This window comes from Callorhinus ursinus, unplaced genomic scaffold (genome assembly GCF_003265705.2).
Source record: "Callorhinus ursinus isolate GAN/ISIS: 27379988/994484 unplaced genomic scaffold, GSC_fseal_2.0 scaffold17, whole genome shotgun sequence".
NCBI classification, from domain to species: domain Eukaryota; kingdom Metazoa; phylum Chordata; class Mammalia; order Carnivora; family Otariidae; genus Callorhinus; species Callorhinus ursinus.
Window position 1 is genome coordinate 28231822 of NW_027397079.1, and position 21598 is coordinate 28253419.

Here is a 21598-nt window from a genome sequence, read left to right on the forward strand (position 1 = left end):
TGAAGATCATTGTCCTGTAGCATTTGTTCTGGTTTGAGCCCCCATTTGCTCTTTTGCTGGTTTTTTTGTTTCATTTTTGTTTTAGTGTGACAGATACTGAACGGATTGGGAAATCTTAGATCTAGGTCCTATGGATATTTCCTAAACTCCTTTAATAAAACAGTGGTATATCTTTAAATAACTTTTAGAATGTTCCACCAGGTACCATTCAGTCCAGCAAACAGTATTACACACTAAATGCTAGTCTCAGAGATGGCCCCAGGGGCACAGACTTGGCAAAGCCCTGGATCCTCTCTTCCTGGGCGCTCACTAGGCAACCCCTGGAGAAATCCTCCTCACTGCCCTCCTCTCCCCCAGGACTCTCCAGCTCAGAACATCTCCACTGGCACATTTTGAGCTCATCTTCCTCATCCTCCTGACCAGCCCACTCTGTGCTGCATGTCTCTTGACATTAATGGTGGTAACTCAAGATTCCTTCTCAAGGGGAGAAGGGAGAGATGATGAGAGGTAATGAAAGACCTGATCAAATGCAAGTTCACTCCAGTCTCTCCTAGGCATCCACTTCACTTACCTGACTTCTACTGTTACTCAGCGGCTTTGGGTGTGGGGGATTTGGAAGCAGATGCCCCATCCTGCTGGGCTAGGTTTTGGACAAATGTTAGTGAATAGTCTCTGAGCGTGAGTCGAGACCCAATGGGAAGTAATGCTCTAGGATAAAAATGTGGAAATGTCTGGAAATCATAAATCCCATCTGTCAAGGCTGAGATTGAAATCCTGACTCTACCTGTCTCCAGTATTTATCTCTGTAGGATCAGGTCTCTTAAAAGACATCTCATTTCATTTTTAAAACTTTCTAAAGGAAAGTGGATCAGATTAGAGCACCCCCAACTTGGCCAGTTCCTTTGAGGCCACAGGCTGAGGACCTGCTGCCATCAGGCTGCAGGCCCTGCATAGTCCTGTCTGATGGCGGTTAGAGTCAAGAGTCGTCTGCTGTCACAGTAGGGCTGAGCAAGCATGGGCTAAGACATTCGTGTGCTAGGTCCTGAGACTCTCTTGACTTTTTTTTAAAAAAGACTCAGAATGTCTTAAAATAGCATGGTAGCTGAAACAACAGTACCAACAACAACAATAATAGCTTGCCATTCCTGAGAATGGTTGTTTGTTTAAAATCCGAGGCCTGGGTTCTGGCAGCAGTTCGTTTCCACGAGCGGGGCTCCCACAAGAGTTGCTTTAATGGAAATCATATGGTCTCGTCGTGACCGGAAACACAGGGGTCTGTGAAGCGTTCTCCCAACCCCTCCGTAAGGAATTTTCTGACAAACTACACACTCTAGAGCAAGAAATAGGTGGTGTAGACTTGATCATTTGAAGAAGCTTAGGATGCTACTGTGTTCCTATTCGAATAATAAGGATGAGTCCACGCTTCGGGCTCGGCTCTCCAGTCTAATCTACACGCAGTCTGCCCTCCCCTCACCAAGTCTGAAGAGGACATTTTAACTGCCTTGTTGAGAGGGGGAGTCGGGGGCAGCCGCAGCGTAGCTCTCCGCATTGCTGGGGTCCCCACGCTGCCCTCTGAATGGATAATCCTCAGTCAGCTCTGGACTCCCCATCTTTTCAGTAGTTCTGGCTGTGCTGGCTGGCTGGCTGTGGAAAATCTCACCAGGTCCCCGTGCACCCATAGGCTCAGCTGCTTTCCCCATTGCTCCAAAGAGTAGTCCCCACATCACACTCAGGAAAGTTCTCTGTCTTTAGTCCCCTTCCCATACTGAAAACCCTTCCCAGAGCCACAGTTTGGGGGGAGGACAGAGAGGATGAGGGAGATGTGGAATGAGCAGGCCTGGGGTGGGGTGGCTTATATGTGGGAAGGAGTGAAATGACCCTTTCGACCTTGGGTCACGTGCACGCTAGACTTCTGGAAAGTCCTGAATGGCAGAATGGCAGAGTCACTAATGGCTTTATGACAGTCGCCTTTTCCTGACTCCTTCGGCATCCCCGGGTAGCATCCTTGGCCTCCTTGATTTCAGATTTTGACAGGTGATAAAAGCACATACTGAGATTGCTGTTTCACAGAGTCCAGATTCATAACTATCGACTGATGTGATTTTTTTTTTTCTTTGCTGAGACGCTCCCTCATGTGTTTGCTGTTATTTTAATGGATTGCTTCCTGATATATTCTGAGCCCCGGGCACTTGCCCTTCAGTCTGGCAAACTGCAGCTTGACCTGAATGGAATCGGATTCAGACCAGTCAGTTGGCAACACGACTCACTTGTTCCCCCTAGAAAATACAGTCAGTGTAAGCAGCAACTACGAGTGTTCTAATTTGCATCTTCGTGGAGTTTAACTTTAATCAGGATACTCCAGGCTGTTTCACTTCTCCTCTCTGCATTTTTGACATCTTAAACGCCCTGCAGGTACAGTGGCTGGCCCCTGCTTCGGAGAGCTAAATGGAAAGTGCTTGGTGATGATGATGTATTTGTCAGTAGTAATTACACTGTTAAACAGAGAAGGCCTACAGTTGTGCTGGTCTATCATGACCCTGCCAGTAAACCATTGTTCTCCCAAAGGCTCTGCAGTGGGTTTTCATGGGATATCTCCTACCAGTTCTCTTTCTTCCTCTGCCCCTCTGAGGGCCACGTGTGCGGTTTGGGGCAGGAAATCCCCACTGTTCTTGTTTCCCCCCAGCTCTGGTTGGAAAGACATCAGAGTGTCCAGGGCAGAGCCCAGGCCTGAGATCCCAGCAGGCCAGACAGGCAGCAGATGCCGGTTGCTTTTTTCCACTTTGTATTTACCATTCCCTTGCTTAGAGTTTGGGGACCAAAACCCACAGGTTGTTGAAAGCATGAGAGTAATTTGACTTCTGACTGGATGGGGGCTCGGGGTTGTTTGGTGTTTTGTTTCTGATTTGAAAGCAGCTGTTTGGTAACCACTAACTCTTCCCTTATTCTTTTCTTGCAGATGAGCTCACAGTGCCTGCACTTTACCCCAGTAGCCCTGAAGTGTGGGCCCCGTACCCTCTGTACCCAGCGGAGTTAGCGCCTGCTCTACCTCCTCCTGCTTTCACCTATCCCGCTTCACTGCATGCCCAGGTAATTTATACCCATCGGCCACGACTTCACTCCCTCCACCACCAGTCCTTTCGAACCTGGTTCCCCAGAGCACACCATACAACTAACACCTATCCGGCTAACAGATCCCCCTTCCGGAGATTAATGACCTCCTCTAAATCAAGCTGACACTCCTCCAGGACTTGAGGACCGTCTGACAGCAATGATATCACCCACTGCCTGATGTTTGCCCCAGTGACACCTCTCTCTTCCCTAATGATCTCACCCTCATACCACACACGAGAGACGGGGTGCAGGTTCCCACCCCCCCACCCCCAGCCCCCAGCCAGCCCGAGGGCGTCCCTAGAACATAGTCGCGTGTGCCTGGTCATGCGGGAGGGCTGCCGAGGGAGGCTCGCGCTGGTTGCCGGAGTTCTGTGTCTGTGCGTGGAGGGATTTCGTCTCTCATGTTCTAGGAGAGCTAGTGACCAAAGGGGAAAGTTGGAAGCTTCCAGGAAGACCATGTGCTAGCTTACAGATGTTACAGGGAAGATTAGGATTCCTTTTTTTCCACCTTTAGAAAAGGAGGTACAGTGTAGTGTGGGGAATGTAATTACAGGTCAAGGTGAAGGTCTCTGTCTGGACCCACTTCCCTTCTTAGTTAAATAAAACTCCCTTGTTTCTTCACAAAGATTACTACCCACGTACCAACCCTCCCTCTCCCCTTGGTTGGGGGGGGGGGAGTTGCTCTTAGTGCAAGCAGTAGTAATGAAGTAGTGTTAGGATTCAGCAAGGATCAACAGCAAAGAAGAGAGAATATAGATTTCATACATTTTACCGCATGTATAACTCCTCTAAAAGTAGGAAAGCCTGGTTTCTGAAAAACTGTTGGCCTGGACAGAGAGGTGGAGTTTTTGTTTGTTTTGCTTAGTGTTTATTTACAAGGCTGAATGAAATACACAGCTTCCCAGAAAACTCTTCCTTCGGACGGGGAAACTCTTCCATGTTGTACAGAACTCACTGTGTTGACTAAAGCACGGACAAGCAGCCCCCTAGCTGACGTCCTCGCGGCCAGGGGCTCAGGCGGGGTGCTGGCAGCGTACGCGTCCGTTCCGTTCCAGCCGAGCCGTGCGTGCTCTGTGCACATGTGCATGGCCCAGCCTCCCGGGCACCAAGCAGGCAGACTACAGAGAGAGGCCCCCGAAGTGACGACCCTCGGTGGTGGCAGAAGGAGGTAGTGAGGGAAAAGGAGAGGGTGACGGTGAGAGCTGCTGGCTCGGAACAGGACTTAGAGCAGCCCCAGGATTCAGAGCCCGATGGCCCGGGGTCCGGATCGGCTGTGCTTTCCGCTTTCCCTTCCCTCGCTGCCGCCTCGGCCTCAGTCCCTGTCAGCGCTTGGGCTCCTCGCAGGGGCCAGGGGAGGGAGAAGGGATGAAACCTAAACCTGTGGCTGTCTTCTGCTGAGTCATTGAAATGTTCTCAGTGGCCTTGGGGATAACTTTGTAGCTTATGGGGAGCGACTCAAAGAGGCCCCCTCTGTTTGTGGGCCCGCCCCCACCATCTGTGGAGATGTCTTCGCTCCTCTTCCTAGACCGCCTAAGTAAGGATTAACTGACAGTTGAGGCAAATGTTCCTAATACCATGGAGCGGTGCCAGGTGTGCAGAGTATTGTGACTATCAGTGGCTTTGTTAATCAGCAGCAAAGCCTTTCACCATTGTCCTGGAAAGGCAAGAATTGACAGTGGCCAGAAAGGACTGGGAACGGTGGCTTTGGGGCCTTACTAACATCCGGGTAACTTGCCTTGCTTCGTATAATGATTGAAATCCAAAGTCTGTCTGGGGGTGTATGGGAGGAGGAACTGAAGAGTCTTAAGAGATCAGAAAGCCCATGCCCATTGTGAGAAAGGTTAGAGACAGTGCCAAGATTAGATGGACTCAACCATTTGAGGTAGTGGGATGTATTGCCCATGGTGGCACCCTCCCCTGTGAGTTCTGTCTTGATCTTGAGACTTTCCCAACCTGGAATCTACTTGGCTCCGCCACATCGGTCCTAGAGTTGGTGGAACTTTCATCTGAAATCAGTGAGATCCTTGTGCTCAACCCCAAAACTTATTTGGAGTCATTCCCAGTGCAAGCTTGGGTTCTGTATCCAAGGCTCATGAACAGATACGGTTATTTAAATTCCTTTGTCCAAGATGAGAATCCTAGAATGAACTGGTAGAGGCTTTACCGATCCAGCAGGTCTGCCCATTTTACAGTTGAGGAGACAGACTGGAGAAGATGGAGAGTTCTCGAAAGTCGCGAGTGGCTCTACCGTGACTGGAGCCAGGTCACCTGACTCCCAGGCCTTGCTCTTTCCACGCCTCAGTGCTGGCTCACCAAAGACTTACTCTTTGTTGGAATTTTGGAAAGGCCTCACTCCACTGACTCCTTGGAACTTTCTTCTCTAAGTAGATGAGAAGCCTGTAAGAAGAGACTTGGAGGCAAAGACAAGGGAATAAGAACTTAACCTTCACTCAAAGGGCCTGAGAGAATTTTTATTAACTGGAGGTAGAGCAGTGGGGAAGACTAAAACGGAGCATCCCCTTAGTGGATGGTTCCGGTTTTGTTTGGAGATCTTACTGTATGTCTTTGGAGAAGCTTTTATATTATTTTGCTTTTCTTAGCAATGTTGTGCTCTGTTTTGAGACTTGGATTTTTTTTTTCTTCTAGTGTTTCTCTCCTGAGGCAAAGCCCAACACACCTGTCTTTTGTCCACTTCTCCAGCAAATTAGATTTGTCTCTGGGAATGTGTTTGTAACATACCAACCTACTGCAGACCAGCAGAGGGAGCTCCCATGTTGAATTTGCTTGTTAGCTATTTTTCCCCCATTTTGCAAAAATTATTTCTTGGTAACATTTGAGAGATTTCAATAAAAATTTTAATCAGAGCAAAAATTACCTCAAGTAGACTGCAGCGTTTTGTTTTCATGGTGATGTGAGTTTGGAGCTATGAGATTGTGGGAGAATTGGGCCCATGATGCTGAGCACACACCACATGGGAGAAGGCCTCAGAGCATCCAGGGGAGGCTTGGCCCAGAGCCGAGGCCTCACTGCTGCTACTGGTCTCTTCTTGGGCTCCCGAGCCATCAAGAGCTGCACGGTGGAAGATTCTCTTTCTAGCATCTGTGGGTCACCTCTACCAGGAGATCTTGCATCAGCAGGGATGGTATGTCTGGCTGTCAGAAGCCTGTATGAAGCAAAGAGCTGTGTTTCCAGTCTGTCCGCCCTGATCTCGAGGAAGGAGGACCCAAGGGGCAGAAATTGTCATTGAAGATCAGGAGTCGCATCTTCTGGTTCTGCTCCAGCTTCCGTCTGTGATCTGGTGCTTCCATCTATAAATTGAAGATGCTTATTTGACACCACATCTCATTTTTGAGGCCTCATTGCAGAAGGTAATGGGACTGTAGGCTGCAGTACTTCTGTGTCGTTTGTAGAGATGAAGGGACAACTTGATGCAGCAAACAACGGAGTTCTAAGAAGATCATTAACGTTTTTAGACATGATCATCCTGTTTACTTTCAAGGTTATTGGTGTTTGAAAATTTATTAAATATATTCTGAAAGCCACTGTGAACAGAAGGGCAGGTTTTATCCATGGCTTTTAGGAACCTTCTCTCATGCACATACAGCACTTCGTGCCACATCGTCCTCACACAGCTCAGCCTTTTCGGTCCCCGTTCAGTTTTGCTTGGTGCCAGTTACTCGTTTAGTCTTGTTGCTGACGGGGCAGAGAGAAAACCAATAAAGTGCACTGCTCTCATTACATTCTAGAAACAATACTATTTACCCTTGACCCAGTGCCACCTTGTTGGGCCAGAAGCTTGTCCAGGTAAGTAGGACTGAGAGAGCAAGTCCCGGTTCCCTGTGTCTTCTCCAGGGGCCTCATTTGCCCTGAGTCATGGCAGATCTTCCAGGGCTGCTCCACGGCTCACGGCTGGAACCCATCACCTGCACGCCAAGAGAAGGTTCTAAAATCGTAACATAGACTTCCAGGGCAGGACATGCCCCTGGGGAGGTGCCTTGTGACACACAGGACAAATTGTAAAGGTTAAACCCAAAATCAGTATAAAAATGGACCCAGGCACACAGGGAAGGAAGAGAGATCACAGGGGGAGAGAAGGGCCAGGAACATTCTGCAGGTGCTCACGGCAGAGCTGCCCGCCCACCCACCTGATCAGGCATTTACTCAGCGAAAGGCAACTGCGAACTGAATCTTCAAACTTTTTTATAAAAACAAATTTCCTTAAGCCTCTCCTTTGTCACTAACTATGCCCTATGGAGAATACTGAGATGAGACACAAGCGATCTGGTTTGGCACGGGGTGTAATGGAAGCGCACGGCCCAGGAGAGAGGGAGTGTCTTGAGGGAGGCAGGGAGCAGGGCAGGTGTGAGTATGGACTCCGGTGAGCACCCAGTGGGGCGGGGCTCGTGCACAGTGGGTAAGGTGGCTGGTCCTGCAGAGGGAGCCTGAACAAAGCCGGGGGGGGGGAAGCGGGGGGGCTTCGGCATCCCAGCAGCTGGCCAGCCTCCCAAAGGGAAGGGAAGAGTCGGGAGATTCAGGATGTTTGCTTCAGGGCCTCCCAGATGGCATCAGCTCTTACTGCCTGACACCTGGTCCTCGAGGCCTGGCTTTCTCCAATGGCCACCATCCACCGTCTCCCTGCAGTCCAGGCTTTGTGATTGTCTGGGAGAGCATGGCTTTGAGGGACTGCAGAGGTTACCTTTGGGGGCTGATCAGCCCAAGGCTTTAAATTGTTTTTAGACATGGATGAAACTGTTAATCCTCTGATAATGTACCTTTCCCTTTAAACCTTACAGCTCCGTGAAGGTCAGACTGTGAGGAGAAACTGCCCCTGGGTGCTCTGTCTCCTGAATGTGCTAGCCTTGTCTAGTTCCTGACTTGGTTCAGCTTTCTGGTCTAGGAGCCCCTCGGTTAACTCCCATAGGAGGCCAGGTGGGGGACAGGCCAGCCAGGCATTGAGCTCACAGCGTCGGCCTCCTCTGAGCTCTGGGCGTGTGTCTGCCACTTAGAAGGGAGCACAGAGCCCCCTCTCCTTCCCCAGCACCACCTCGGGGCTGTTTCTGTGCCTGCCCCACGAGGCCCGGCCCGTGCCGGAACTCGAGTCCTTCAGGAGGGCTGAGCCTGGCGGTAGCACGGGCTTGGAAGTGCGAGCTGTGGGGCTACCTGGTCAGACACTGGCTCTGCCATTTACGAGCTGTGTGATCTCTACTGAACAAGTGCTTTATGTAACCTCCCTGGGCTTCAGTAAAGTGGGCCTAATAATCCCTCCTGTAGAACAAGAGGGCCTGGGGGCGCCCGGGTGGCTCAGTCAGTTAAGCGACTGCCTTCGGCTCAGGTCATGATCCTGGAGTCCCAGGATCGAGCCCCGTATCAGGCTCCCCGCTCGGCAGGGAGTCTGCTTCTCAACCTCTGACCCTCCCCTGTCTTGTGCTTTCTCTCGTGCACTCTCTCAAATAAAATCTGTAGAATGTGAGAGTGTGCCCTAAATGCTGGTTTTAAGGAGCATGTGAATTTTCAACAAGGAGGACACCTAGGCTAGCTCTCTACGAGGCAGTGATCGTTCAGACGCGACAGGCATCCAGCACCGTCTTGACAACATTGAGGCAGCTGCAGTGTCCTCGTGACTGCGGCCGAATGGAAGGCCAGAGGTTAGGAAGAACAAACGAGCGACAGGCAAGCAGGATGAGGCGTCTGGGGACAGCCGCCAGAGTGACAGCCCTGCATCCAGCCGTGAGGTGTCTGCAGCCTGTGCCAGCGCCGAGAGGACGCGTGCCCATAGGATGCCCTCCCCGACGGCCAGGCCCGGACACGCCTGTCAGGAGAAAACCGATCCCTGACAGGAAATAGATCAAGAGTGGGAAACAGCTGAATTCCCGGAGAGACCAAGTGGTTCCTGTGGGTTGCTTTATTCAAACCCGTTGTCCCTGAACTTTCCAGCTGCTGCCTTATCTTGCTTTGCTATCGGAGAAACTGGAGAAGAGAAAGACCCACGGGTCATCTGGCCCGTTCCTCCCTGGACTCTGTGGCTCATTCTTCCCACAGTCCATCCGCTAGGATTCTGCCCCATCTCGTTTCCGGGTGGCAGCGCCCCCTCTTGTGCCTTGGGAAGTCACTCTCTCCACAGTCCTGTGGCCAAACCCCAGGGGATCCCTGGCCAAGCAAATGACCTCCTGTTTACCTTTTCTGTCCTCACCCCCTCCTCTGCGGCTCGGCATCTGGAGACCTCGGGAGCCCCTAGTAAGGCAGTGAGGGACGGAAGTTCTCGGCGCATCCGCACTGGCCTCTTGAGAAGCAGTCCGGAGTCCTTCAGCCAGAGTTCATGGGGGTAGCTGGCTCCTGTGGCCAGAGCTGCTGCCGGGCCCCGAACTTCACCACGCTCGGCAGCCCCCTAGTCTGGTGGCCCCGGCCGTGGTTGGGGACCTCAGCGAGACTCCTCAAATTTACCGTTGCTGTGACCGAGAGAGCGGCTCCAAGTGGGCCTCTTCCTGGCTGGGGGGCCACAGGGTTTCCTCCTTTTGGGGCACTGTCTTTCCGGTCCCTCAAGCTTGTTTCATTTTGGCCTTTGTAAGGCTAAACTTCCTAGGGCCTATGACTTTTTCCCCGGTCTCCTTCGCAATGAGAACTCCTCCCGAGTCCATGAGCCCACCTCGTCCTTGGGATGATCAACAAGTAAGTGGTCTGACCATCCCAGTAGGGCGGTGCAGAGGGCCTGGCACAGAATCGGGATCAAACAGGCCAGTTTTAATGACTGTTTCCACCCACTGTGCGACCTTTGGGATTTTAAGCAAGTTTATTTTAACCTCACTGAAGCTCGGTTTCCTCATCTCTAAGTAGGAAGAATGAATATTTACTTGATGGGGTCATTTCGAGTGAAAGAGTAAAATGCTTGGCATGGGGTCGTAATTAACCTGGCTCTTCTGTTTCCTTCTTTCTGTCAGAACTTGATCTGGCATGGCCCAGAGGCTCCCAGTCCTCCCTTTGTAGCATTAGAAGCAGTTGGGATATAGGGACTCGAGACCAGCACCCCACCAAGGGAACCCTCAAGGCCCAGGCTCTGTTCTTGGGTGCAGAAGAGAAGTAGCTGGTGCCAGGGCAAGAATGGCAGCCTGCGGCCACGGTTATGCCAAGGCGAGGCTCTGGTTTGGCCAGGTGGCCCTCTGCCCAGGCTTGGGCCTCCTTTCCTGGGAATGGGCACCCAGATACCATCTAAAAGTATGAGAATTCTAAGTGCTCTGGAAACAAAACCAAGACTACAGAGAAAGTTTAGAAATACAAAATGTAGCCTTCATGAAAAGAAAGTGAACTTCTCCTTGAAGAAAACCAATTCTGACAGGGGAAAAAAGGCAAATCAACTCCAAATGGGATCATGTTTTATTCAGGTTTTGTGCTGCCAGTGGGGAAGGCCAGAGCTCAGTGACAGGATGGGAAAGTGGGACACCCCAACCTCAAGCCTCATCCACTCTGCCATGAAGTACTTCTCGCTTCACTGGGCTTGGCTCCTGGGGACCTCTAATGGCCCTTGATAGCAAACATAGTTAAAAATTAACAGACTGGCAGAATTAAATATGGATGACAAGCAGCCACTGTGGACTTAATCTGACACAGGATGTTACACGCTTGGGTGCCCTCGACCCGAGTAACGTCTTGAGTGAACTTCTGGGGTGTCTGAGCACATTTCACATGCCTCTTTGAAGGCAAGAACCTGGCTTGTGCTTAGGACAGACAGGGAAAGAGTCTAAAAGCCCAGGAGAGAAAATTATCCCTGAAGGCTTATGGGTAATTAAGCCCAGCCTTGACTGGTCTTAGCAGGAGGTGTTCACAGGGGTCTAGACCTTGTCGCTGCCTGGGCTCAGGCCTCAGCAGCATCCCACCATCCGGACGGGGAGATCTTGCAGGGGCATAGGGCTGGGCTGGAGCAAAAGTGTTCTTCCAGTTTTGGTGAACACTGTGTCAGATAGGGCAGGGGTGCTATTTTAAAGAACCCTGTGATTAGTCCCATAAAGACGATCATCTTTTTTGTATTGCAGATCAATCTAGTGTCTTTGGTGAGTTTGGAGTTTCTTGGACCGCAGTGTGCTCCTGGCTTGGCAGCCTCTCCTTAGCCTGGCAGCCTTCAGCAAAGTTTGCTGTAGGACCTGACGTGCTTTATTCGGTGCTCAGAATGGATCCTTAGGCCTGGAGTGAGCAGGCCAGGGCTGGTTATAACTAAAGAATGTGTGAGTGGCTGGCTGCACTTGTTTCAATGTTGGGAGAGCCCCAGCAGGGTAGTCAGCGCTCCTGCTCGGGCCCAGTGTAGAAACCTGAATATCCATGCCTTAGAAAGGAGAGCCCGGCTCTGAATAGATGGTGCTGGGGAAATCTGTGTTCAGGTACAGCACCTGCTTCGGAAAAGGTAAGAAAATCTTCACTGCTTCTTACAGATTAGATCAGACATCCAGGGCACCTAGCTGGTCTGGTGATCTTCCAGCTCTGATTAGTTTTGTTAAGAGCTAGAAACTTGGATGCCATATTGGCATGCCTCAGCCTCCCAGATGCACCGAAAGTCACCTCCTGGAAGGGCTCTTCCACACCAGCATTTCTCAGCCACCTCGGGTGAACATAATAAAAAGATTCTGTGGGCAGATAAACTTGGGAAACCCAGGGTTTAAATCAAGTCAAACGGGTTTCTTCATGGTGGAACTTCTCGATTCCGCTGAAGGGGCAGAGACTGCATTTCTCTCCGACTTCCTTGAGCACAGAGCATCTCTAGACAGCCTGCTTCCAGCCACACTTCTGAAACCTCACACAGGAACAGTGTCTCTCGAACTTGAACGTGTGCATCATCATCTCCCAAAGGGCTTGTGACATGCAGGGACTTGGGATTCTCTCCCTGGGCTTTTTGCATTTCTGACAAGTTCCCAGGTGATGCCGGTGGGCCAGGGACCACACTCTGAGAACCACTGGTCTAGACCGATCCCTTTATCTCATGGAGGAGAAAATAGCACCTGGTAGGCACTTCTCGTGCTATTTCTGAAGGCCGGCGTGGTGAGGACGGGCGGCCCCTGGAAGGGAGGGGTAGGGGGGTACAGCGCAGGTCCATGGTCTCTCGCCGCTTGCTCTGCATTGTTTGCCGGAGGGCTGAGGGCTCCGCGCTCGAGACCGGTCAGGGTCTTCCTGTTTGGCATCATGCTCAGAACTGTGAATTCTGTATGTACTTCACTCCGCTGGGCCTTGGTTTCCTCATCTGCAAGTGGAAGAGGATAGAAATGACCTTTATGGATACTTACTACTTTCTCTGGCATTCCAGTTTATTTTTGCTCTGGGGTATTTCTGTTTCTGGCTGTTCTCCTCTCCTATCCGAGCTCTCACACACGTCGCGGGAGCTGGTGCCATCCGTGCTAAGGTGTGGAGGACCTCAGTGTTACTTTGCAGGGGCACTGTGTTTTCGAAGAGCATTCCCGAAGAAGTGTGATGGTGGAATCCCATACAGTGTGGCCCCTGGATAGTGAACCGGACGGTAACGACGCGGCATTACTGAGTTGGAGCCGAGAAGCGTCCCGGCGTCTTCCGGGTGCTTCCAGGACCACAGGCCGCAGTGTGTGCAATGGTGTGCTTAGCGGTCTGGCAGAGTGAGCAGCAGTGTCGCCGTGGATCACATATATCGGTAGAGATTCTTCTAGGGACTTGAGAAGCTCCTGGGATCGTAGGCAGGGTTGTGAGTGTGCAGTTGTGGGGTGTGTGTGCGCGCCAGCTCACATGCAGTTTTCTACAGACAGGATCCTGTCTTACATGGAAAGCCAGTGGCACAGACTTAGCGCTGCCGGATTGTCCGCAGGCTAAGCACAGGTCTCCCCGGTGTTGACGCACTACAGCAGCCCCTGGGCAGTGGGCCGGAGTGGCCACGAGTGACCCGGAGCCAGAAACCACAGCAGAACAAGCAGCCCAGGTGGGGTTCCGTCCCCCCCAGCCCCGTCCCAGAGGACCACAGTAGTTAGCACCCAACTGCTCACTCAACTGGACCAGCTGCCTGCCGCGTGCGGGGAGCAGCTCCGGCGTGGCCGGGCGGGGGCACTGCCCTCTGCTGGCAAGTGCCTGCCACTGCGCCCCTCTGAGCTGAATAGCGGAGGCTGGCTTGGAGGCCTAGGGGATGCGGTGAGAAAGGCCACCCTGTTGGCAGGGGCTGTGGTATCCAAGCCATGGGGCACAGAGTGATGAATTTCGGGGCCTCTGTTGACTCCATCACCACCACATCCTCCCCGAGAATCAGCCAGCGGGCCATCTTCAGCTCAGCTGAGCTGGGTACGACTTCTCCTAGAGCCCACAGCCCAGAGTCAGCCTGCTTGGCGCCCTGGAGTGCTCAGGGGTTCTAGACCAGGCTGACTGCAGGGCTCCGGGTTCGAGGGCGGTGTGGGTGGAAGAGGCCAGCATGCACCCGAGGTTGGCTGAGGCTGGGGTGGGCGTGTGGGAGATGAAGAGCTTCCTTCTCGCAGTCACTGTCACCAAAAATCATGCCATCCACTGCGCCCCCACCCCCTGGTCAGACCTCCCTCTTCCTGTGTCTCTGAAACACCAACATGTCTTGGCCTCGTGGGGCTCAGTGCCCCAGCGCCACACCCAGGCAGCACCAGTCGCCACCACCACGCTCCCTCCGACTCCAGTGCACACAGACCCATCCCCTCCCGCTGTGTGTTTAGGTTCCCAGCCCCCCACCTGCCATGGGGCTGTGCCCCCATCCCCTCCTTTACCACCTGTCTCAGGAAGGCAGCTCCAGCTCTGCCCTTTGCTTAGTGAGCAAGTGGATTCAGACGCACAAAGCCATAAGCCATGGGTAGGTATGAAATTTTTGTCTTTGTCTCACCCTCTCCTCCCTTCTGCCCCCTCCCCCTGCACCCCTGTCCTCCTCCCTCCCTTTTCCTTCCCATCCTCCCACACTTCCCTTCTTTATTTCTTCTTTATCCTGCATATACTCCTAAATTCACAAAGTAGCATATTTTAGCCTACCCGCTTGCAAAGAATTTCTGGTCCCTCATCCCCTTAATTGTTATTGAGTGTTGAAAACGACTCTGGCCCTGCCTTAAATGAACTTCAGTACCTGCTGGTGGCTCCCAAGGAATACAGCTTTGCCCTCTCACAATGAGGGGGACCCCTCCGAGCTGGTGATCTGATTTCTAAGAATATCCAGTGTGATGCCCCAAAGGATCTCTCATGCACAGCTGGCCCAAGGGGTTCCCTGACCTGGATTCCTGGCATGGGGAGAAGCTCAAAACACATCTCTGGTCCTTTTAAGTCTTCATTTTCCAAGTAGGTGAGGCCCCCAAGTTGGGATCGATTTCCCCCAGTGTGGCCTGTCACCCTGCATTGAGAGCCAGAGACGAAGGGGAGGCCCATGGGGTAGAAGGAAATGCTGAGGGCTTCTGCATGGGGACCAAGACCAAAGGCTGGGCATCCTGTATGAGCTTTGTCTGGGGGCCCACTCCTAGACCAGTCAACGAGAGCTAGTGGAGCCTGTGCCCTGGATCCTGACCCTGCTGGGTTCTGTGCCCGTGGGATGTCACTCAGAATACCCAGCTCTCAATGGATTTCCCTACCTGTAAAAGCAGGTTAGAAGAGGCAGGAGGTCTTCATCAATCCCCTAGCACCCCCCAGGTTCTGCGGAGTTTCCTTGCAGGTTCCAGGCCCCTGCACCTCCACCTCTGCCAGGATGCTGCTTCATCTGTTTATGCTTTGGAGATCTGAGTAAGATGCCATGTGAAAAGGGGGTTCTCCAGCAAAATCTGTTCTGTTAAACCATCGAAGTCTGTTTGCCAGGGTAAAATTCCCTCCAGCATTGCATTCTACTCTAGAAACATTTTGGGCCAGGTTGAAGATCCATCTTTCTCCTCCTGCCACACTGGAGAGGATGCTACTCTCCACGGAGCCATCCAGCCCTCCTGAGCATCTCCCCCCTTTGATGTAATTGCTCTCCCTCTCCCACTCCCAGCTGCCTGTGTTGCGGGGAGGCCATGCCACCTCCCGGGAAACGGGAGCAGCAGTAAATGGGCATTTCTTGCTTCTGGCCAAAGGCTGCAGGGCAAAACTGACGTTGCTGACAGATGGACATTTGTTAAAGCCTAAGTGCTCTTGCCCTTTTGTTTGTTTCTTCACATTTTCCTCAGCACAGGACCGGGAACATTCTGCCAAGTGGACAAAGCATCACTCAGTCCATTTGTTTTGTTGCTGGCCTTCCACTTTGGAAACTTCATGGAAAAGATGGGTCCTCCTCAGCAGAGTGAGCGGAGGGCTTGGGGTACCAGATAACCCACAGGGCTGAGAAGCCAGAACCACTTTTCTAAAAGAATAGGAGCAGAATCTCAAAGATGTCCAGGCCAGCTTACTGGCAGGGATGGGTCATGAACCCGTCCCTCCCTTACCGAAGCGGATACGTGTTTCCACACCCTGCTTAGCAAACCAGGAGGCAGCCTGTGCCCTCGGCGCGCGGCTCTGCTGAGCGAGTGCAGCGAAAGGGACTCGCTGGGCCAGACTCAGGCCAGGTCTGGCCCAGCAGCAGCAGGCTGTTCACTGTGGCAAGGAGGGTGGGAGCAGGGGAGCTGCTGGGCCCGGCATGCTCCCTGAGACGGGCGCTCGCTGAGAGCCTGGCCCGTGTTCACTGAGGGGACGTGGACGACCCCTCGGGGTGCTGTTCTGATCCCCTGCGGCCCCTGGGGGAGAGGCGCCCCTGGCAAGTGTAAGTGGGCTCCGTCTCGGAACAGTGAAGGCGGCAGCCCAGCAGGATGCTGTGTGGGGGAACGAGACTGTCCAGTGGGAGCCCTGCTTCACAGCCTTCTCCCCACGTGTCTTTCCAGATGCGCTGGCTCCCTCCCTCCGAGGCTACTTCTCAGGGCTGGAAGTCCCGTCAGTTCTGCTGAATACTATGTAAGTACTTGGCTTGCGTGGCCGCTGCGAGCCCCGTGCAGAGCAGACGTCCGGGACGTGGGACGCACAGCACCCACGCCTTCCAGACCACCTGTTACCTGCGGTCGCCCGTCCTCCTCAGACCACCGCGGGGCTCTTCTGTGGCCTTGCGGCGCTGCCGGGACGTCCCCCTGGGGTTGAGGGAGAAACGAGGGTTGTTGTCCTGTCCACGTCTCATCCCGGTCTTCGCCGTCCTAAATCAGCAGCCAGCGCTGCTTCCAGTCCGTGTCGGGGGCCAGGACACCAGATGACGCAGCGGCAGTTCACCCGCTGCCCGCGTCCCTTGGCCACCGGCCTCTGTTGCCCGCAACGCGGGCTCGTGGGACCCTTGGCCGTTTATCAGAACTGACTTCCGTGCGTGCGTGCGTGCGTGTTAGAGCTTGGGCCAAGCTCTCTCCTTTCAGCTGAAGGCAGACAGTGTGTTGTTTCTAGTAGGCTTTCCTTACGCTGTCTTGTCTCGAAGGAAACAATATGCTAAATGGGCATCTTTGCACCTAACCCTGCTTCAGGGAACTACCAAGTCAATTTTTTTTCTATAATTGTATAATTTGTATAAAATTCCAAGCGCCACCTTTCATTTGGTATCTTGACTGGATCTCTGTTAAATATACTCTGAATTCTCATAGGGTGTGTGAATTTGGGGGGGGGTCTGCCCACAAGGAAGGTCTCTGAGATGATACAGTTCTACAGTCTTCGGTTTCTCCTGGTTTATATCATTCCTTCACAAGACAGGAAGAAAAATGAGAGTAGGGAGGGGCCAGACCTTCATCCACTTAGAAATGCTGAAGAGAGCATGCAGAATTCTGTACATAACTATACCTGATGCTGATCTTTTGAAGGACATATGCAGGAAAAACTGGCCTCCGGTTGATTTAGGTTCAGCTTCAGTGGGGAGTCACAGAGGTCAAGGCCCTCCTAGTGAGGAGGAAGGAGAGCACTGGATAGGCTTTTCAAAGAGTTCTGGGATTTATTTTCCACAGGCAAGTTGCCCTGTTGACCCGAAGTCTCGCTTGGTGGGTCATGTCACCTTCATTTCAATTTCCAGGGTGACTGCTGAGCGTGGACTTCACTTGCTGAAGTCTTTACCACCATAAGAGGCCAGCACTTGCAGGGAGCTCCAGTCCTAGGTCGGAAGGCAGGCATCTTTGTTCTGGAGGAAGGGCCTCACCACACAGGAGGATGGTGGTGGGCAGCAGACCCACGCCCCAGCTGGTCAGGATTCTTGCTCTGCTGGTGGGGTAATGAGTAAGTTGACGGATCACGTTTCTCTGCTTTGAGACATCAACTCCAATAAGTTAGAATTGTACCGATTCTTCCCCTAGCCAGACCTATTCCTGAGCGTGGCCAGAGCAACACTAGTCCTTGGTGACGATTGGAGGCAGACTACGTAAATGTTGCCAAAGGTCAGCGTTAAACACTTTTTGGTTTTGTTTTGTTTTGTTTTGTTTTTTTACCAAAAGACTCTTAGAACCTTTCTTATAACATGAGCATCATGAATTTGTAAAATTAGGGAACTCAGGGATGCAGGATTCCCCAGACTCATCTGAGACAAGGGAGCCCTGTCACAGACCCTTAGTAGAATGCTGTCTTACCTAGAGCACATTTGGGAAACCATGCCCTACTCTCTTACCCGGAATCCAAGCCAGTGACACCCACGTGCAGAGATCTTTGGGCCAGGGGTCATTATGTTAGAATCACCACTGATCTGTGTATGAGGGAAAAATTAGGCAGCATTAGATTTTTTTTTTTAGCTGCTTGTATTTGTCCCTTATCCTGAAATTATGTCGCATGTGTGTTCAAGCACCCATTTTCCATGAGATGGTAATATCCGTGAATGGCAGTTGCATTTTAAATGTAGTCTTGGAAAAACGTCAGTAGTCCGTGGTAGATACTGGAAGTATTTAAAATATTTTACTATTTTGTGAAATATAAAAGTTTGCTGTTTAGGGGGGACTTTTTCTTCCTGGAAATACTATTTGTAAGCTTTGAGGTATATTCTAGGGTCCATTATGTCCAGGACTTCCCAAGTCCATGTGCCCTACCCGCATGCCCATAATTAATTTTTAAAATGACATGTCCCCAGCCCTCTGTGCTTTCTTTGTGCACAAAAGCCTTAGTCATTTCGTCACGAGGGACCCTGCCCCGGTTACCAGGGCAAGGCGGGTGCAGCCCTGTTGTCCGGCTCCAGAAGGCACTGAGCGATCATGCGCTCTGCCTCCCATGACCGTGCACTCATCTCTCCGTTCTCAGAGGCTGCGAGGTGTTCACCTGCAGGTACCCAGGACTGCGTAACTGGGATTTCTGAAGCTAGCAGAAGACTTGACGGGTTGGGGGTCGATCTGGCATTCAGCCTAAGCAGGTAGTTGAGGAAGTTGATGAAACCGGAAGAGAGGTCGGTGGGACACAGCCTTGAGGCTCACCTGGCCGTAGGGTCCACAGAGGACGAGCAGCCTGTGGAGAATGAAGAGTGCCTGGAGGAGCCGATGAGGGCTGGAGCCCGGAAGGGCAGTGGTGAGCTGCTGGCGTCAGCAGCAGCAGATGCTGTGGGAAACTTGAGTAAGATGAGAGAATACCTCCGAATCTGGCAGTTGCAGCTGGCCAAGGATGGTGGTGGCAATAGGGCCTGAGGAAGGATTTTTTTTTAAGCATTTATATAGGCCAAAGAGAAGGCATGATCGTTAAGCAGCTGCACGATTCCAGCCGATGAGATCCTGCCCTTTGTTTCTATCCACTCACCTAAGTTGTTCCAGATCATCCTTCCCCACACACCTTCCCACCAGAGACCTAGAGGCAGCAGTGGCTACCAAAGAAGGCTTAGCGGGTTCCCCCTTCGGAAGTATGGCTTGTGAAGCTGTCGGACCCGTGTGCAGGTGCAACATCTCCTGTGGATGCACCGTTTGTTCTGAGCTATACTTGGGCCACGGGCCAGACTCCTTCCTCGGGGTCTGGAGAGAGCAGAGGAGGGGCAGTAGGCAAGGAGGATGGGTAATTGCACTTATTACCACCGCACTTGGGGTTAGGACTCTGGTCTCCCATCCTGCCTGAGGTGAGACCGGTTCAGTGTGGATCTGTTACTCAGGCTCCTTCTAGTCTCTTGGATCAAGTCCTTCAGCTAATAGTCCAGGCTGCGTAATCTTAGGGAAATGCAGATTAGACTTGAGAACAGTGGTTCTGATGAACCAATAAACATTTTAGTGCAAAACTGGTCTTTCAAAAAGGCCAAATGTAGGATAGGTGTGGCCAGTGACGTGGCCTTCCTCTGTTTGCCGGGGGGGAAAGGGGGGTGTCCTTCCTCTCTGGGAACATGGCTCCTGAATAGAAGACAAGAGCAGGAGTGATGGCTGGTATCAGACATGACGACCTATACGCAGACCCAGACCGGCGCTCACTCCTGACACCTGGAGCTCTGGGGGCCACCCTTCCAAATCCTGAACTGTCCAGGCCCTGCTGCAGGGGTTTTTCATTTACTCACTTTGACCTCCTACTGGGAAATCAGGGACTAGACTAGAAAAGTAAACAAGCTCTTTATTCTTTAAGTAAACATATGTTATGTGTTCACTATGTGCTAGATAGAAAAATGTGCATGCAGACCAGGCCTGTGCCCCTGAGGAACTCCAGTTCTAGTGAGTGGGAGTCATGGATATACATTTTAAAGGGAAAGAGTTCCTGCTGAGGATGCTCCAGGATGGACTTGTGAGGAACCCCCTTGGGTGGGGGTGGGGGTGTGCATGTGTTCACTGTCATCGGTGGCATAAGTAAGACCATCAGAGGGGTCGGTGTCATTGGTGTTTTAATTTGTTCAGCATCCTGCTTGATGGTGTTTAGTCTGGCTACAAGCTCTGTCTGCTCATCACTGGAGTTTTGCTAACGGTCCAGCCATGGGCTGGACAACCCCAGATTACATGATAATCATTGAAAACGATCCATTACCCAGATGCGTTGAGACCAGGAGAGCATGAGCGAGTTTTTAGTAACTCTTTAGAGGGAATGAGTTACACAGACTTCCTTGTTGGGTATCCAACGATGTAGTTAAATCAAAGAGAGAGAGAGTTAGGAACCGGGGGTGGATGTGGGGGGGTGTTCTTTAAGAACTCCGAAAATCTCCCTGGCCTAGGACCAAGACCACAGCACCGAAATTATAAGCACATGTAGTTACAGCATCAACAAATGAGAGAAGGACACGGCAAGAGATAATAAGACCGGAATGTAAAGCTGTGTATTCCTCATGTTTTGTTTTGGGAGGGACAGCCTCGTCTGTCTCTGGCTGTGAGCATGAGGGCCTTGGGGATGCAGCCATTGTCCGGGGAGCCCCAGGAGCCAGATGTCAGGCAGAGCTGGGAGCTCAGCGCTGTGGTCCTGCAGGCACCCCTGCCTTCTCCCTAGAAGAGCCCCAGGTGGGACGCCTGGGTGGCTCGGTTGGCTAAGCGTCTGCCTTCAGCTCAGGTCATGACCCCAGGGTCCTGGGATCGAGCCCCGCATCGGGTTCCCTGCTCAGCGGGAAGCCCACTTCTCCCTCTCCCACTCCGCCTGCTTGTGTTCCCTCTCTATCAAATAGATAAATAAGATCTTTAAAAAAAACAAAAAAACAGAGGAGGAGGAACCCCGAGGCGCCGTGCCCAGGACCCAGGGCAGGGTTTGCCCTGAATCGCCACTCCCCCTCCTGTTAACCGCGGTCTCTGTGTCTCAGGTTCGTTAGCACAGTCACTATCAGTGAACATCTGCAGCAAGTAAGGGACTGTTTTGGCTGCTAAGGATACAAGGGTAAGAGAAGCAAACAAAATCCTTACCTGCATGGAGCTGACCTCCATTAACAGGGGGAAGATGCATCATAAATCACTAAGACACACACTAGGTCGGGCGGTGAGACGTGCAAAGGGGAAACTAGCAGAGCGAGGGAGGAGGGTCAGTGTTCCCGCGGGCGGGGGCTCCGTGTGCCACGGGGGAGCACGGGCCTCAGGGTCAGCCTGGCGCTGACGGTCAAGCAGCGACCCAGAGCTTCCCCAGATACATATGGGCTTCCTTGTTCAGAACAGGCTCACTTGACTCAAGTTTAGAGAATAATTGAACCTCTCTGGTCTTCTTGCCTTCCCCTTTGCTGAGTCCAAGTGAACAAGCTTGCCGCGCAGCAGGCCTTCTCTGGGCGAGGCGTTAGGGGAGCAGAGAATGCCCCGCAGCCGGCGCGGTGTCGCCCTGGCCGCTGATCCTTCCCTGCGGGCGCTCGTCCCATTTCCCCAGTGAGGAGCCACACGCCCTGGTCCTGAGTCCCCGAGCCCGGGGTCTGTTTGGTTCCTGTGTGAGCTGTAGGGATGGGCCTGAACGCCTGCACCGTGTTCGCCACTGGGGGCAGGCGGGGGGGCAGGGGGGACACTCCGTCCAGCCACTGCCGTGCCCTCCCCGTTCCGTAAGTGAAGGCACCACGGACCTCTGCTCCCCACATGGGCGCTGAGCTCACCTATGCGCCGCACCTGGTAGGACGACCCCGGGCAGTCCGAGCAGTGATTTCCCTGCCTTTGCCCGTCCCCTGAGCGTATGCACCAGGAGAAGTGCCTGACGGTCCCTG

At 52.5% G+C, this 21598-nt stretch overlaps 1 protein-coding gene across 13 annotated transcripts in view; it reads left to right on the top strand.

Annotated features, from left to right (window-relative positions):
- Window positions 1-21598, top strand: part of RBPMS (RNA binding protein, mRNA processing factor) — a 173333-nt gene that overhangs the window by 143533 nt on the left and 8202 nt on the right. For 5 of the 13 annotated variants that reach the window (XM_073902405.1, XM_073902401.1, XM_025885917.2 and 2 more), the window contains 2 exons: window positions 2957-3087; window positions 5758-5985. The exons of 1 other annotated variant lie outside the window; for it this stretch is intronic. In XM_073902405.1, coding sequence (XP_073758506.1) covers window positions 2957-3087; window positions 5758-5889 — 263 coding nt within the window. In that variant the 3' untranslated portion in view covers window positions 5890-5985. 7 more of the 13 variants (XM_073902398.1, XM_073902397.1, XM_073902396.1 and 4 more) reach the window with 4 other exon arrangements.